The sequence below is a fragment of the Ruditapes philippinarum genome, unplaced genomic scaffold, assembly GCF_026571515.1.
Source record: "Ruditapes philippinarum isolate M1 unplaced genomic scaffold, ASM2657151v2 ctg306_1_1_1_1, whole genome shotgun sequence".
NCBI classification, from domain to species: domain Eukaryota; kingdom Metazoa; phylum Mollusca; class Bivalvia; order Venerida; family Veneridae; genus Ruditapes; species Ruditapes philippinarum.
Window position 1 is genome coordinate 44,026 of NW_026852218.1, and position 19,009 is coordinate 63,034.

General features: G+C 30.8%; 1 protein-coding gene and 1 long non-coding RNA gene across 2 annotated transcripts; one reads left to right on the forward strand and one right to left on the reverse strand.

Moving 5' to 3' along the window:
• Positions 1-11,207: 11,207 nt before the first annotated feature.
• Positions 11,208-12,891, forward strand: LOC132752840 (uncharacterized). The gene is made up of 3 exons (XM_060743231.1): positions 11,208-11,534; positions 11,907-11,995; positions 12,723-12,891. Exons 1-3 carry the CDS (start codon positions 11,235-11,237, stop codon positions 12,889-12,891), a joined length of 558 nt encoding a protein of 185 aa, XP_060599214.1. The 5' UTR covers positions 11,208-11,234.
• A 617-nt stretch (positions 12,892-13,508) lies between these two features.
• On the reverse strand, positions 13,509-18,665 carry LOC132752860 (uncharacterized). Its single transcript, XR_009628866.1, has 3 exons — positions 18,549-18,665; positions 17,827-17,927; positions 13,509-15,149 (listed from the first exon to the last, which is right to left on the reverse strand). It is a non-coding gene; the product is annotated as an uncharacterized LOC132752860 (long non-coding RNA).
• Positions 18,666-19,009: the final 344 nt, after the last annotated feature.

The window sequence follows — 19,009 nt, forward strand, 5'->3', positions numbered from 1 at the left end:
TGATCCCAAAGTAAACAAACAATACACACTCTGAAATTCAGTAAGAGAAACATGGCGCCCCCTACTTACATTTTTTTTCTTGGTCAATTTTGATAATTTTAGACTCAAGTAAAAGAATCCTTTATGAACTTCATAGTGATGCCTTAAAAATGAAAATTAATTACGTAGAAGTATTAAAAATTTTGTTTCAAACTCATCGTTGTTTATTTTTTCTCTCTTAAAACCACACTCATATATTCGGAAAAAAATCACGTCGCTTCCTTTAGATACTTTATTCAAAAAAGAAAATGAATATTGAATGAAAGTTAAGACCATAAGCTTTGAACAAGTATATTAAAAATCTGGAAACAAAGTGATCCCTCGGAAGCATTAATCACAACAAAATTACATAAGAATTGCAGATTCGGTTTGATTGAGTCTGTACATGAGGGATAATGAACAAGTGCTACATCCCTCACGCCCCCTAGCACCGGCTTGAACGGTACTCAATTCTCAATACTTAATAGCGCTGGCATTAATGATCCCGAATGACCAGAAAAAATATAACAACACTGAAGTGGAGTACGGGACCACTTTTTACAGCTGCCACACAGCACTTGACACAGTCCTGCTGTTGTGAAGTATAAAAATCTGGAAACAAAGTGATCCCTCGGAAGCATTAATCACAACAAAATTACATAAGAATTGCAGACTCGGTTTGATTGATTCTGTACATGAGGGATAATGAACAAGTGCAAAAAGTTTTTATTCATACTGAAAATACCTTATTAAAGATTGTACATATGTGCTAAGAAAAAGTATTTTCTTGATTTCGAAAAGGAAATCTCGGTGGCCGCTTTAAAATCTTATTTTTGCAAATACTTGCATAGTTTTTGTTGAAAATGAAATTTGTACCAATACATTTTTCAATGATACCAATAAAAATATTGGATGGTTTTTAGATTATCAATAAAATTACTCCCTTGAAGTTGGTCATTGTTTCCCAAAAAAATTTCCAAATCGCCGATGTTTCTCAGGAATATATGATAAACAAGATCAACAAGGAAAGGCGGCGCTCAATGAACGCAACCCCACATGACCCAGCAACAAGAACAAGTGGCAAGGAGCCCAGGCGGACCCCAAACAAAACACAGGACAGGGCACTAGGCAGAGCACGGACAGGCTAATCACTAAAATGATAACTAATTTGTAACTGATAAGAACACGATGTTAAATAAAAAGTTAATGCATAAGTTATCTTCATCATAAATAGTAAAATCAGCAATTTTCAAGTGATGTTGCTAGTGACAAAACTTTTGTAACAAATGTAACAAATATATGTTATAAAAAATGCCGTATGTTGTCCTTCAGTTTTATTTAGAAATATGGGAGAGGCGCCGTTTTATACCTGTCCGCAATAGAAGTTCGTAAATACTCCGAGAGGGGCGGGGCGTTATGCTTGACTAAAAATCGTTTAACTTTGTGAATCTACTTTTGTCATTTTAAACATGTTACTCTGTTCACGTACTCTTGTAGTTCTACAACTGGTAACACGTTTTCTTAAACTCTATTTTCGGTATTTAAGATTTACATTTCATTTGTATATTTCAGATCTATAAGTGTGCAAACATGCATATGTATTGCATGCAATGGAAGATACGAACTTGTAAATTTGATGTCGTTTTAGATGTTGTTACGATATATATGTAAACTTGTTATATAAAGGCGGGAACCTTCAATTAAAAGATTGAATTAAGAGGCATATTATGTGCAATGCACGGGTACAATAAAAAATGGTAGGCATACAAGTTCGCATTTTCAAAAGTCATTTTAAAAAGGAACACTTTACAAGTCTGGAATTTTGGCAACGAACGCCCTCCATATTGTAACAGCTCCGGAAGTATTGGAGATGAATTCCATTATCTCTTTGAATGCAATGAATTATATGTACTTAGAAAAAGAATGTTAGATCGTAATTATGTACGACATCCAAATTTTATTAACTTTTAAATCTATTATGAATATGCATATAACTCATTGTAATGAATACAGTAATTTTTATTTACTTGTTAAGGAAATAATCACAAAATTTGATAATAGATTTCTACATATTTGTCAATCATGTCCTTGAAAATGCGTGTCCTTCTCCATTTTGTTAAGATGAAATGTATTTATATTATTATTTTCATGTGTATGCTATGCCTCTGTTGTGGTGATGAAAAATATGTGTTAATAAGTGGTTTCTAAAAATAGAAGCAGGCCTCTATCCCACTTGGCACCATTGTTGTGGTGTTGAAAATTAAAACCTTTTTGATTTCTATTAATAGAATTTAGTTACTTATTACCTAATGTTCTTAGTTTGCTCAGGAGTACTCTTTAATAGGGAAAAATCTAATCGTCAGGATGACACCACCCTTTGAATGCAAAGGGAAATAAAACACAAATGTTGAATAAATTTAAATCAACCAAATTTTTAATGAACTAAGCTTTTATTTACACTTAACTAAAAGTTACTTAAAACTAAATAAGTTTACAATAATCACTTTAATGTATGCTGTTCTTATTTAACCAAAAATATGAAAATCAGAATAAACTAGTTGAATAAAAGATTTAACCAAGTTGAAAGTATTTAAACTGTTATTACTGAAAGTATAAAAATAGCCTTAATGATTCTGTGCTGTTAAACTAATAAACCTAAATAGTAGCAAGCGCTGTTTTAATCTATAACATCAAAAATAAAGATCTAATTATTCAAAATGGCTGCCACTTAAAACAAAGAAAAGATATTAATTAATCTTAATTAACTCTGTAAAAATAATTACTAATTTTACTTACAAATTTATCAAAAAATATTTCAGTGAATTTAGATAATCTCTAAGGTTCATTTAAATGCCAAAGTGCCTAAAATAAATTAAATAATTAATTAATTAACCTTAGAGAGCTTTTAGAGATGTTACTTTTCCAAAAATTAGCAGCAGAATGACAAAATTGTCTGAGATGCTTGTATAAATGTATTTCTGAATCCCAGAGGGAGCTAGCATCTACCTACAGGTGGCACTGTATGTAACAACTTATCTGATTGGTCAAATTACAGCCAATCAGAATTTACTTAACAAATGCACTAGGCTTATCAGTACTTTACATAACTATTCTAAAAATAGATTATGATTCATGGAAAATTTTGCAGCAGCATCATTGACCATGATTATAAAAATAATAAAGTTTACACATAAAGTTTACAAAATATTTGTACTAACAATAAAACTATTGACTAATATCAACTAAACATATTTACAAACATATATAAATCATGCAAATACTAAATTAACAATATGCATCTCAGTAAGTTTAAAGGAGAATGTAAGTGAAAGTAGAACCATTCTCTATATATTGTATATAAAGAGTCTTAGGCCATGCTAAGTTACTGTTAAAGAATGTATCAATAAGTTCTACAAACTATAATCAACATTAAACTAATTAATGATAAGAATGAAATGTCTATAAAACAATACATGTTCAATATGATTAAACTTAAACCTAAGTTAAAGTTTAAACCCTTAATATTTCTTGAAAAATATGTATGAAGATTATATATGATTTACTTCTTGAGTAATATTATACAACATTATGTAATGATTATGTAAGCTGTTGTAAGTGGAATCCAACTTTACAACACCTCTATATGTAATTATATGCTAAAGCTCATATTGTCATGTGTGTACTTGAATTGAGTTCTGAAATACAAATCAAAAATTCAATTATTAGAAAAGGGAGTAAGCACTTATGAGCAAATTAAAATAAAATACACTGCTTGGTTATATCTCAGGGAAGCCATTTTAGAGAGAATCAATTATCCGAGAAATCAATGTTTTTAGGAAGTATGGTTTGAATTTTTGAACCAATATATAAGACTTAGCTTAGGAAGAAGGACTGATCGATTGTATTGACACATTTCCACGTAACATTCGAACAATTCTTTCCTCCATTCAAAGTGGGTTTTGTTTAGAATGCGAGACACTTCTATATAACTGTTAGTGCATTTTGTACCAATCTCAGAAAAAGAAAACAAAACACTATTTCATTGAAACTTTACTGAACTTGAATCTAAATTGATACAAATACCTGATATATATGATTTACGTATCCACTTCCAAATGCTTACTTAAAAGTACCCTTCCGACATATATGTCACATTGATTAGACAACGAAAACTTGCGGAACTTATCGGAAACTCCGAACTTGAACAACCAGTGTATATACTCCAGTGCCCGCTTTAACTTCCTCTTGCACACGAGTTATACATGTTTTATCTCTGGTATTTGTATGAATGCAAACTGAAAATATGTAAATAAAACTTAAAACTTGAATACACGGCAAAAGGCGGATGTAGACTGAAATATAGGTAAAAAAAGTTCAGTTAAGATCGATCATTGAAGACAATTTTGTCTTTTTGAGTAGGGGTTACATGAAACAAATTTTCCCCGGTATGTTTTTTGTGACAAACCCTATTTTTTTTTAAAACAAGGCGATTTCTCACTTAGATTTCTCAAAAATTTATTTTTGTCGACTTCAAGCAACAATTTCGAAATTTTACATTGAATATTCGTACATTTTAAAGAATTTCTACCTAGGTAAAAGAAAATGAGGGTATATTTGAAGAGACTTGCATTGCATTGAAGAGCACGGTTGCTTGCATAATCTGCAAAACAAGGCCGGCGAGGTCTCTGTACGCAGGGCTGGCCGTATCCTACAAAATGTAAACAAACGCCGCCACTTTTGAACGAAAAAGGTATATTTCTTATATTAATCTTATTGTTGGAAATGACTGAAAACCAGATATATCTATTTTCAACTATTTTCCGCTTCGTTCGCACAACTATTTTGTCAAACAAAAGTCATAGCGAACTTGCAACTCGAAGCGGGCGGGTTCTGTGGATACGACGCAGTTCACATTGCGTCATCCATCGTTCTTCGGGCGAAGTCCGTCTGTTATCAGTTTGACTTCCTGTAAATTTAACAGGGAAGAACTGAATATAGGAAGATATTTCATTGGTCATTTTAAATTACAAACTGAAATCGGTAAATCTCATTGGTCATTCTAAAATGTAAAGGATTGTTCTTACCATTTTTAAGTTAAATTTTAAGGATAGCTCTAAAATAAAATTTAAGGGATAGTTTTTGCCACTAAAAAACATAATGTAAAGGATAGCTCTAATGCAAAATGCACAGGAATGATGATAGTTCTTCAGCTTTGATCTTAATTTGTAAATGATTACAAAAATTATAAATAGAGAAAATAGGAAATCCCTAAAGTCCAAAACGGCAAAATTGAAAATGTCGCAGGATCAGTTTGATTTAGCCTGTTCATGGACGGTATTGTCAGGTGCAAACTACCGTCCACGCTCCCTAGCACCGGCTTCAGCAATATTTAAACATAAAATGGCAAATTTTTGAAATTAGAAACATCCGCAGATGTGTTCATACGGCGGTTATCATGGAACCTTCAATGTGACACTTCCGTGTGATTCCATGAAAAGCGGCGTATCGTCCCCAAGTAATAGAAAGTGTGTACCCTAAACGAGAAAACAATGAGCGGAACTAAACAAAATGGAATTTTGAAAGGTGATCAGAGGTTATGGAATCTGCATATCACAGATAAGACTTCAAAAGACAGTTAAATAGCAGACAACATATCCTAAAGGTGATTCAACATTATTCAAGTAGAATATTGGAACCGCCCAAATCGAAAAAAAATCATACGTAAATCAAGTAAAAGGGACATCTAAAATAGAAGTTGTCCTACTAATATCAATATGCTTTAATTTGATTTCAATGTATACAAAATAGGTATTTTCTTAGCTACCAGAATTAATTATTATGTCATTGTCATGCAAGCATTGATAACATTTCTCTTTGTATTGAAAACTTGGAAATAACATAATTTTGTATTTTAACCAGTTTTACTTTGATCTTTTTAAAAGATGCTTCTTGTTTTCATTTAAATGAGATGTTGATTTTGAAAGAAAATAATGATTTGTACGAAATGATACGACGCGGTGGGAAAGAAAATATGATACGACGCATTTGCATTTTTTGGCAGTCTTTTCAAGCCAATATAAGTCTATTTTACCGAATAATCACTTGCACTTGATAGAAAACTGATCATTCATGGTTTAAAGCAATGTTCTGTTGTTTTTTAAATATTAAGAATACAATGTTCGTTGTTTCATTTCAAATATAGCATTGAATTTAAAGTTTACATGCGGAAGCTACTTTCAGATAAACATGAACATGTTAATCATAATATCTGAAATAATTTCTTATATCATCTCTTGTATGTTAAATGTTATCCCTATATTTTTTGGGATTATAGAAGTCTATGAACTCAAGTCACAAACTTTATTTTGGCTAGCTAAGCTTTTAGTAAAATGTAGTTCTACTTGTTCTAGGTAAACTGATATTTTTGTGGTTTTATTTCAAACTTGCATTCTACACTCTAGCTTTACTAGAGAGAGACAATAACCTCAGGTGCGCCTTTGTGCATTATTTCAGACAAAATGTTGCACCTGCAGAGAACTTTTGGACATTTTGAGAGACATTATGGTGCTAGCGCGTTAGGTTTTCCCCACGGAAGAATCAAAGTCCCAGGTTGCTTTCGAAATCACATGGCATGTGATTTGAAGTCGGTTAACATAAACAGCTCGGCATCGGTCGGACTTACCTGACTGAATTGTTGTTTTATTTTTTCAACTTAATTTGTTTACTATTGAATTGTAAATATCAAATTATATTTCAGAAAATATATTCCGTCCGTTATCATGGAAAAGACGAAATCACAAACGTTATGATAACAAACACAAATACTTTAAAATTGCTTTTAATCGAGTCTGTTCTTCGGATTTAATGGAATATGCTGTAACCTAACAATCTTAAGCTGTTTTTATTCAGATAAAACTCTCCTTCACTTGCAGCTTCTTCAATATACTCGTTTTTATTGACATTTCTCGTTAATCCTTATTGAAAACGTTTTTCTTTCATATCCTTTTCGTTTCTTATAAATTATTTTTGGGATATCAGCAGCTGCCAGGGTAAGTAAGTAGAAAACACATTCTTCTGCAACTTTTCTAGAATCGGAAACAAAATTTAACAGTCACTTGACATTGCATTGATAACGAGACATACAAAGACAGGTTAGCAAATTAATCTGATTTCCTGGCTTATTATTCTGTTGTAGTGTCATTTATAATATATTATATAAGGTAGAAAGACGAAAGTTAAAATAATCGCAAACAGCACACAGCGCTCTAATATAATAAAATATGTAATTGTATTGTGACTTTAATGTGCTTCAATAAAGAAAATGTAAATGGCTTTACAGATCACGGTTTGGGCGCATGCCTTCTTTTAATACAACTGGCACAGCATTTGTTACGCATGTTAAGAAATCATATATTTAATTTAATTCTGAGTATATTTCTTCATTATCTTTTGTATAGCTTACTGTGTTCACTGCCCAATTTTATTTATATGTAAGAAATTCAAGTTTAATGTTTTAGGCTTTTGGACATCAGTGGATTTTTATATACATATATCAAACCTCCAAAAAGCTAGACCCAGTTTCTACCCAGCATAAAAATACAATTAACCCCATTATTAGCTTGATGTTGTATAAATAGGACTGTATATTGAAGGTTTGCCAAAATAATGTAATGGTGTGAACATGCTCAAGCTGAACCTGAAGCATTTTCAATGCTGTAGTATTGTCTGACCAAGGATAATTATTTTACAAAACAGTCATAGGATGTTTACTTTTAAAGTTACAAGTATTTGTAACATGCGTCTATTTTGTGTTTATCGCTCTGTGCAAACTATATACCTTTAAGATGGCTTATAATCAAATAATTTTAATTACCACTACGTTTCGTGAACTTCTTTACATGAAATTTACAGCATTAGTTTGAACTGATTGGAACATTTGAAAATTCAATCCTGTCTTTTTTATACAGTAAAAAAAGCAATGTGGTTTCATGTCGTGAAAATTAGGGTCAGTTGGTCTTCAATTCTTATTTACTACCCCCGGTGGCAGAATGTAAGGTCTTTTGGAAAACATTAACACATCTCGTACATTTTAGCCTTTAATGCTGTCAAATTCTGGAAAAAAATAACTTAAGAATAAAAGCCTTATGTACATTTACAATATGAACAAACTATTTAATGTGTAATCAATAAGATTGTCATTATATTTTGATTACTGCTCAGAAAAAGGATACCTCTACATTGATCGTTACAATCATAATTTGGCAAAGAACTCAGAGTCAGTGAATGTACACACTTTGAAGGTTATTAGTCTTGGGGAAGCAACGTTTGGCGTATTCAATATATTGCACTTTTTTACTTTTTTCATGTTAAATGTCTGACACTCGACTGTTAAGTTTAGTGATACATAACCTTTCATTAAATAGGAGCAAGGGTTCTAAACAAAACATTCATTAGCATCTATTTCTTCATGCGGTTTGTAGTCTTATTCAATATGTCTCCTTGATAACGACCAATCTCTGTTGATGTGTAACCATTTCTACCTAAAGTCTTTATGGACTTTCAAAAGCTGTTAGTGTAAGTGAGTAGAAACCAATTGCTTAGCTTTTTGAAATCGAAAACAAACCAATACGTTTAAGGGTTGGATTTGATCAAGAGACAAGCAAATTCTCAAATAACTAAAATACGTTTATGTTTACTGTAGAACATCATAATCGTACTCTGCGTACGTTATTTCAATCATTTATTATGTATACGTGTTTATTATACTTTTTCATACTTTCTTAAAGTTAGAAAAATGAAAGTATAACAAAACTTTATTCTATGCTTTTCAGTGGATTACTGATTTATCCGTAAAAATAATATTTGATAATTTCACAGTTAAAAGTCACAAATTATAGTTTCACTCTTTTCAATGACGAAACTACTTTTTTTAGTTTTTCCCCATGTGATACCTCAATTTTATTTTTGCTGACAATTCTGACATTGTCAGGGCTGTTAAGAGAAAAGAAAGCTAAACATGATAAATAACTTGAATTTCAAAAGTAATAAAAAGAAGAAAACTTACTTCAATTGATTCAAATTACCAATTACAAAATATCGTCTCTAAATTTTTTGTTTCTTTTTTACAATCTGAAAAAAAAAACAATTCCTTTCACATGCAAAACTGCTCTTGATGACATTTGGGCATATTTAAGTATCCTACGAGCAATAACTGCCGTATGCTTTATGAAAATTGAAAACAAATGACAGCCATCAGCCCGAGTAATAAGTAAACAACACTGAGTTCGTAAAGCAACCTTTTGGTTTCAACAATTCAATGTTTCCCAATTACCTAGCCGCTTTTTGAATGTTTACACATCTGTCAACACTTATTTTTTGTCTGTAACAAACCTCAAGTAAGTTTTCTTTCTTCTAAAAAGATGCATGACAAATAAATCCAAATGATATCCCTCTGAATCCCACATTTCACAAAGCCAGGTCGAATATAAATTTGCAGTAAGTAGCGGAAATAAGGTCGGATGGTGCGACTTTTTCTTCTTCTAGAATTGTTTGTTTTTATTATTTAAACAAGCGAACATTCATATTTTTTAATAAAATAAATAACATCATCGCCATTTAAAGTTGATTGTCAAACTTATTTTTCAGCCCAAGACTTCCTTTATTTTGTTAGAAATTCGACATAAAGAGCCTGCCAGTGCGGAAAACAGATTTTTTGAATTAAAGTTTATGTTAAGGATATTTCGTTTTAACTTGTTTTTAAGAATAACATAAAAAGAACATTTGTTTGTTTGTTGTGTTGTGCTACAATACTGTTTTTAAAGCCCACTCGATTAAATAAAATTTCATATTTCACACAAATAAACAAATATCCTCTATAAAAACAACACTCCTTTATAATGCAACTTATTTTTGGGTGCTACTTCTTGGAAATAATTAACTAATGCACATTGCAGGTCATGTCTTCTATAAATGCATTTGGCCCTAATTTTTTCACATATAAATAAGAAAAGTCTCTTCGGATGATATAGATACTCAGAATAAAAAATACGTGTAAAAGAATAATATTAGACGCTTAATAATACTGATTAAATATGTTAATGAAAATGTAAATTTTGATACTGAAGTGTTGTATTCCTAGGAAAGGATTCGCATCAAATAATTTTAACGGGGATTTACTGGCCAACTGAAATTCTGGAAACAAAGTGATCCCTCGGAAGCATTAATAACAACAAAATAACATAAGAATTGCAGACTCGGTTTGATTGAGTCTGTACATGAGGGATAATGAATATGTGCAACATCCCTCACGCCCCCTAGCACCGGCTTGAGCGGTACTCAATTCTCAACACTTTATAGTGTTGGCATCAATGATCCCGAAGGACCAGAAAATATAACAACACTGAAGTGAAGTACGAGGCAACTTGAAACACGGTATGTAAGTTTGTATAATAATGTTAAGCAAAAAATATTTTACTTTTTTTATAAGTGGGATATATGAATCAAGACAGTTAGATACTGACATAAATTTATGTCAAATTAAGAAGCAGTGTATTGCAAGAAATGTTTAAAACATCTAACATGACGGAATGTTTGTAATATGGCCCGCAAAATAAGAATTACTTACAAATAAAGGGCGCGAGAACATTCTTAAACGGTATGTTATAAGTTTGAAACTGGAAAAAAATGGAATCGTGGTATGGTTATTTTCTGATAACAAGCATAGATCCAAAGCCATTTTAGGCTTAAGATATATACACTGTAATAATAAAGTCCTTACAAACACTATCTATTGTCAAATGTTATCAATATAAATAGTCCTTTTTGAATATATGGAAAACTTCAGCACTTAGCACTTCATGACTAGTATTATTGACTCATGTTTGTCCAAAGAAAGGGAAAATATCTATTACTCACTCACTTTTATTTGTATAATTTCAGTGAAATATAGAAACATTTCATTGGAATAACGATTCATATTGGCATTTCAGAGTCAGCAAACTTTATATATATTATACATCCGTCGGAGCAAGTTCGAAGTAGTTCATCTTTCAGACGAAAAGTGCACATTACTAATTATATTTCACACTTTAAGAAATTGTTTTCTTTAATAAATACGAAATAAGGTGTCTAAGATAGCATGTGACATGTCATGCTCACTAAGCAAAACTGTACTCTTTACATTGCAAACTCTAGTTACTTTCTTATTGTTGTTATTTATGAAAACACATGTGCAAATATATGACAAACCTTGTACAAATATCGCTGAGGATTATATTCGTGTAATATGCAGTACTGATAAATACAAACAAAACACAAGTAGGAACGTGCATACTATGAAATCAGACATCAATTCGGAGTCTGAGGCTGTGAAAAGACAATTAATATCAGTCGCCAGTGGGATGACGTTAGAGAGAAACATGGTCCTTTTTACTGTGGTCAACGATGCGTATATGCCGTTTGTGAATAGTTGGTTGTGTAATACCAAAACCCTGAATATTCATAAATCTGTTTTGATTGCAACCTGGATACACTGACAAGGGAAACACGATGGCCTGAGATTAACGTAATATCTTTGGATATTGGGACCCTCAGCGGGAACCGAAACGTCCGGCAAAATTGGGTATATGAAACTTATCATTAAACGCGCAGAAATGGTTCTTGTATTACTCTTGGCAAATATAGATGTGTTCATATTTGAAGTAGATTGTGTTTGGCTTAGCAACGCTGTTTCATCTATATCATTCAAAGAACATCATGACATTATTGTTAACCCTGTTTCCGGTTTAAATTCAGAGACATTTGCAGGTGGATTCATTTTGCTACGAAATACATGTAGAACGAAAATAGTCTGGCATAAAGTGACAGATGTAATGATGGTTCTGGGTGAGCGGATAAAGTCCTTGCAAGAAAATGAAGATTTTGGTACATTTGAAGAGGAAAATGAACAAGTAGTTCTTGCAAGATTACTCAGGGACGGGTAAGTAGCAAATACAGCATGAACTAAGACTCTTAATTTTCCTTTCAAAATCTCAATATGTTTTTTTAAATCAATAATCATTTTATAAGCTATGTAGGTAAAAGTCTCCGGGTAAAATACTGAATTACATTTCTAATTAAACACTTTTCAAAACTGTTCTACATAAATATTGTAAATATCTTTTCTAACAGGTCACTCTCTGCAAGGGATTTCAATTAAATTTCTAAAGTTTCTAATTCCATTTAATGTGCCTGATTCTATTGTGGAATTATGCGACATGTGCGTGTAAATGCATAGTGGTAAATATAACTTGCAGTAATTTTAAATAGTTCCATTACAACATTAACAACGAAAAACTTAAATTGTTGGCATATATATATATTGCAAGATATGAATGTTACCGTTTCACTGTTTTATTTTATAATCACAACCCCTTAGTTAATACATAAACTACTTCCTTTTATGTAACATAATTTTTATTATTGTTGATATCATGCAAACTGTATCCATTTGCTACTATATTTCTATCAAAATTGAAGCACTATTGCCAACATGATGAAAAAATCCCTGCTTTGCTTATGCTTATTTATATTGACTGTTTCAGTAATATTGCTCTTTAATATTAGTGGAACTATATTCTTTTTAAAAACGTGAATATTTACGCATAATGGTACATTACAAGGATTATTTTATTCAGTATTCTTTTCTTTGTTAACAACTTTTTCAGGTACGGAAACGAAACTATCAAGATGTTACCACTAGAAATGTATGCTGACGGAAAATGGTACAATTTGAGCGAAGAAGACCGCTCAAAAACCCGACCAGTTATTATAAACAACAACTGGATTGTTGGTAAGATTTCTTCTTTTAACACAAGCAAGATAAACGAGTGCTAAATTATGCTATAATTACAAACGAATTATCTTACATGTAAGCTTTGAAGCCATCAGAAATTAGCTGATTTTGCATAATCGCCCCTGTTTACAATTTTGACAAAGCGTCTCTGATCTCTGATTTCTCGAATACTTGATACGATGATTTATATTCCCGAGAAGTCAAAATGGTAGTAAAACAACAACAACAAGTGCAGTATGCTTTGTGATCCAAAATTGTTTTTATTTGTATAATTATGCAAGTATAAGGAGAATGTGTAAAATAAACTGTAGATGTATTTATTTTACTGATATGTCAATTTTAAGTCTTAATATCAAATGTGCAATGTTGAGAGGGAAGTTTTGAAAGATTAGAAACAAAATACCAAAATGCCAAAAACCAAAACCGACAACATCCCTATAACAGCAGGCCAAAGGGTCTTTATGCCTTAAAATATTGGAGCCATGTCACGTGAATAGTAATTAAATAATTTATAAATTAAACTTGGAATATCAATGATATTTAAAGCCATATTGTTTTTTAACTGTTAATACAAATGAAAAAAGTTATTGCTATAACATAACAATGCTGAATTACGAATTACGAATATAACGTATATTGTAAATCATAAATATTTTCTTGTTGCTCAGCTCAGATGATTATGTCCAAAAATAAACTTAATGATTTAAGTTTACTTACTAGCCAGATTTTAAAAATGAAAATAAAAGAAACTTAGAATAAAAAACAGGGATTGTACTGTCCATGAGGGGTATGTTAAGAAATGTATCTTTAAAAATTTAAAGTTTTTTTTATAACTGTAAGTAAGTGACCAATGCCTTGTTTTTTTGGGGGTTTTTGGGGGCGGGGGGTGATGAATACATGAATGATTGGATGATAAAATGAGATGAGATTTTTTGGGTAAGTATCATCATACTTGACGTTGACAAATCAAGGTCAGTGTGTAGATTTGATACTTGTTTTCGTGGTTTTATGTATTTTTTTGTTCAAGGCAGATGATATTCATCATGGTCCAGTTGTTAACATAATTATAATGAATAATCAAAAAAGTGTAAATTTAAATTTTAATGTATGTATAAAAAACAGTTAAGATAGGATGTATAGTGTAAGCCGGAAATATTTCCTTGTTGCCAAGATGAGAATATCCAAAAATATACTTAATGATCTAGATGCGCTTTCTGACTAGCCAGATTTTAAAAAGAAAAATGAATGAAACTTAAAAAAATATAACAAATTAGTGATTGAAATGTACACATATGGTATGAAAAGAAATGCATTTTTAAAAGTTTAGAGTTTTTTCAAACGGTAAGACCAATGCCTTGTTTCTTGGGTTTTTTAGATGAATGCATGAATGATTGGATGATAAAATGAGATGAGATTTTTTGGGTAAGTATCATCATACTTGACGTTGATAAATCAAGGTCAAAATGTAGATTTGATATTTATTTTCGTGGTTTTATGTATTTTTTTTTGTTCAAGGCAGATCACGGTCAGGTTGTTAAAAAGATTTTAAAACAAAGATGTAATTTTTAAAGTTTGTAAAGTGTAAAGTTAATTATTTAGATAAAATAATATATCGAAAATGTATTGTCTCTGAAAATAGTGCTGAAAATATAACAATTGTGTTGAAATCTCACAGAATTTGATAATTTGAGAATTTATCAAGACTACGGGCGAAATGATATTAACCTTTGTTTTCCAAAAACAGAAATTTGAAAATGAAGAAAGTAAAAACAAACTAAAAAATTGGCAATGAATAAATTGGCAATGGACATATGTTACAAACAATATGATTTGAGATTCGTATAGAAGTATCACAAAAGTAAAGGCTGAAAACGAATATATAAAAAAATGTCATCTGATAATTAAATGAAAAAAGAAGTTTTACATTAAAAAATGAAAAATGATCTGGGAAAAGGAGATTAAATTGTTTAATTTTGTAGTCTTTTTGAAAAAATCTGCCTATCACGTGTCAATAGCAAAATGTATGGGTCTACTATTTATAGGGAGTGTCGGCCGGTTTAAAATTTAGTGAGAGCTGCCGATCTTGAGGGCGTTCTTATTGCCCTCGTCGACAGACTCTGAGGAGGAGGAAACAGCCAGTGAGCTTCTTGCTCTGGTTGACATCCGGCTTATGCTGGCTCTTTGAGACGACATGCGACTCCTATTCCTTTCTGCGTCTGCCTGTCTATATCTGATAGTGAGTCGAGCTCTTTCCTGAAACCGGTGTTCGGACTCCTCCTTTCTTTGCTTGCATTCAATCCTTAATATATCAAAGAAAAATGTGACAAATGTATGTTGATCAATCCAAATGAGTAATGTAGAATATATTTTTGTGTGATGTAATTGATATAGTATATGGTGTGATGTAAATAATATAGTATTTGGCGTGATGTAAATGATATAGTATCTGGTGTGATGTAAATGATAGGGTATCTGGTGTGATGTAAATGATAGAGTATCTGGTGTGATGTAAATGATAGAGTATCTGGTGTGATGTAAATGATATAGTATCTTGTGTGATGTAAACGATATAGTATCTGGTGTGATATAAATGATAGAGTATCTGGTGTGATGTAAATGATAGAGTATCTGGTGTGATGTAAATGATATAGTATCTTGTGTGATGTAAATGATAAAGTATATGGTGTGATGATGTGATGTGATTAAAATGAAACAATATCTTGTGTAATGTAAATTAAATAGTATCTTGTGTACTGTAAATGATAAAGTATATGGTGTGATGTAAATGATATAGTATCTGATGTGATGTAAATGAAATAATATCTTGTGTAATGTAAAATGATAAAGTATCTGGTGCGACTGTAAATGATATAGTATCTGATGTGATGTAAATGATATAGTATCTGATGTGATGTAAATGATATAGTATCTGATGTGATGTAAATGATATAGTATATGGTGTTATGTAAATGATATAGTATTTTGCCGTAATGTAAATGATATAATATCTTGTGTAATATAAACGAAATAGTATCTTGTGTAATGTAAATGATAAGGAATATGGTGTGATGTAAATGATATAGTATCTGGTGTGATGTAAATGATATAGTTTCTGATGTGATGTAAATGATATATTATCTGGCGTGATGTAAATGATATAGTATATGGGTGTGATGTAAGTGAAATAGTATCTAATGTGATGTAAATGATATAGTATCTGGTATGATGTAAGTGATATAGTATGTGGTGTGCTGTAAATGAAAGAGTATCTGGTGTGATGTAAATAATATAGTATATGGTGTTATGTAAATGAATATAGGTATTGCCGTGATGTAAATGAATATAATATCTTGGGTGTTATATAAACGAAATAGTATCTTGTGTAATGTAAATGATATAGTATCTGGTGTGATGTAAATGATATAGTATATGATGTGATGTAAATGATATATTATCTGGCGTAATGTAAATGATATAGTATATGGTGTGATGTAAATGAAATAGTATCTAATGTGATGTAAATGATATAGTATCTGGTATGATGTAAGTGATATAGTATGTGGTGTGTTGTAAATGAAAGAGTATCTGGTGTGATGTAAATAATATAGTATATGGTGTTATGTAAATGATATAGTATTTGCCGTGATGTAAATGATATAATATCTTGTGTAATATAAACGAAATAGTATCTTGTGTAATGTAAATGATATAGTATCTGGTGTGATGTAAATGATATAGTATCTGATGTGATGTAAATGATATATTATCTGGCGTGATGTAAATGATATAGTATATGGTGTGATGTAAATGAAATAGTATGTAATGTGATGTGAATGATATAGTATCTGGTATGATGTAAGTGAATATAGTATGTGGTTGTGTTGTAAATGAAAGAGTATCTGGTGTGATGTAAATAATATAGTATATGGTGTTATGTAAATGATATAGTATTTGCCGTGATGTAAATGATATAATATCTTGTGTAATATAAACGAAATAGTATTTTGTGTAATGTAAATGATAAGGAATATGGTGTGATGTAAATGATATAGTATCTGATGTTATATAAATGAAATAATATCTTGTGTAATGTAAATGATATAGTATATGATGTGATGTAAATGATATAGTATATGGTGTGATGTAAATGGAATATAGTATTTGCGTGATGTAAATGGATATAATATCTTTGTGTAATATAAACTAACGAAATATACTTGTGTATGTGTAAATGAATATATGTTATCTGGAAATAATTAAAAATCTTTTACATATCTGGGAGTGATATAAATTTGTATTGTTTATGTAAAGCTATAGTATTATGGCCTGTAAATGAATAGTGATTTTTATGTAAATGATACAGTATCTGAGTGATGTTAAAATGATTATATTCATCTAGGCCTAAATATAAAATGGTAAGGAACCTGGGTGTTTTGGTGTAATGTATCTCCCAGTATCTTGGTATAATATAAATTAAATATTATATTATGGTTTGTCATGTAAAATACTGTAATTGTTGTTCTTATGCCATGTAAAATGATATATTATCTTGGTGTGGAAACTAAATGATATTTGATTGGTGGTGATGTAAATGGATAAAAGTATCTTGTTTGCGACTCTTGGTAAATCATATTTGTTAACTTTACAGGTTACTGGTGTAATGTGATAAATGATATGTTTCTGGTTATAACCTGTTAATGAAAAAAAAATCTATAAACCTGGTGTTGATGTTTAATCATAGAATATTTGGTGTGATGTAAATGAGATATTGTCTGGTGTGGTTTATTTATAATGCTATACATATTTTGTGTTATATTATTAATACGATATTTATTATATCGAAATTATATTATCATTAAACGTGCGAAATTGATAATTCTTGTCTGAACATCAGGTACATTCCTTTTATCAATGTAAATTGTGTAATAAAATGTACATGTATATGTTGGTTGTTAGACAATATTTAGTGAACTTACTTTTTTCTCTGGTGCTCTCTTGCCAGTACCTTCTTTTTGGAAAGCTCCTCATTTCTTTTGGCTTCGGCCTTTTCTTGTCGAGCCTCACAAGCTAGTCGTATCTGTTAGAATGTAACAAACATTAAAGTCAAACTCAAACTTTCCTTTTAAAAATTAGCAATTTTGTCTAAATTATATTTATCTATACTGTAGTAACAAAATAGTAACAAATAATACAAGTAGACTATTGGCTATTCCTTACGTTCCATATCGTGCCGTTGTTTGTCTTATGAATTTATAGATATTTTTAATCAAGACATAACTTCATCGTATATTCGTCAATACTCGGCATATTTCGTTTTTTTCCGGTACTTATATAGCGTTAATGGGATTTAGTTCATTTGAAGCAATATTTGCCGGATATATACATTGGATTAAATATAACTTTTTAACGTTGCAGATTAATAATATAATACATGTATATTAGTTGTGGTCGAAGGGCAAATTTCAAATGTTTTTAACACTTAATTACTATTCTAATTACGTTTGTTAAAATACTTAACCACGGATCGTTTATAGGGGAAATTTTAACATTTTTATACACGGACTGAATAGTGAATAGCAAATAGTGCAGTTACATAAAACGCCTTATTAATACATATATATTTTTTCATTTTGCGTCAAAAATATTTCCAGTATGCATAGAAAGTATGTTTTGTATTCAAAATGAGATTTATACTTACAGGCCCGTCAGCTTTCTTTATTTGGCGGCAATATCGGCTTCATTTCTATTGGTTTGCAATCTACCTCAATAGTAAAAGACTCCCCGCCACGTGCTTTTCTATGCTCATATTGAACTAAAATAGAAAATAGTATTGTCAATGAATTATCTTGTTTAATAAAATAAAACCAGCTTTGTCTTCTTCATATATTTCATATAATTTTCTAACTGTCACTAAAACTTGCGAGCGAGGTGTGTCGGTGTACTAAAGTATAGATTCTTTACCTTTAGCGTGGTTTGTGGGGGTGCGGCTAGCTATAGCCCCCTTTCTTTTCTTTTTTCACCCGACGTTTCTCTTTCCTTTTGGCCCATCCAAGTTGAAAAATGAAACCAAAGCAACTTGGTAGCCCTTCAATCTTCTTTTTCTTTCTTCCTTCTTCATTTCCCTAGGTTCACAAATTCGTTAAGAAGTTTGGTCGCAAT

What these genes read in the sequence shown, in the direction of transcription:
- LOC132752840 (XM_060743231.1), top strand. Translation starts at nt 11,235, where the DNA reads ATGAAAACACATGTGCAAATATATGACAAACCTTGTACAAATATCGCT. An exon ending in TTCATAAATCTGTTTTGATT is followed by an intron (nt 11,535 to 11,906) that starts GCAACCTGGATA and finishes GTTCTGGGTGAG; the next exon opens with CGGATAAAGTCCTTGCAAGA. An exon ending in GCAAGATTACTCAGGGACGG is followed by an intron (nt 11,996 to 12,722) that starts GTAAGTAGCAAA and finishes CAACTTTTTCAG; the next exon opens with GTACGGAAACGAAACTATCA.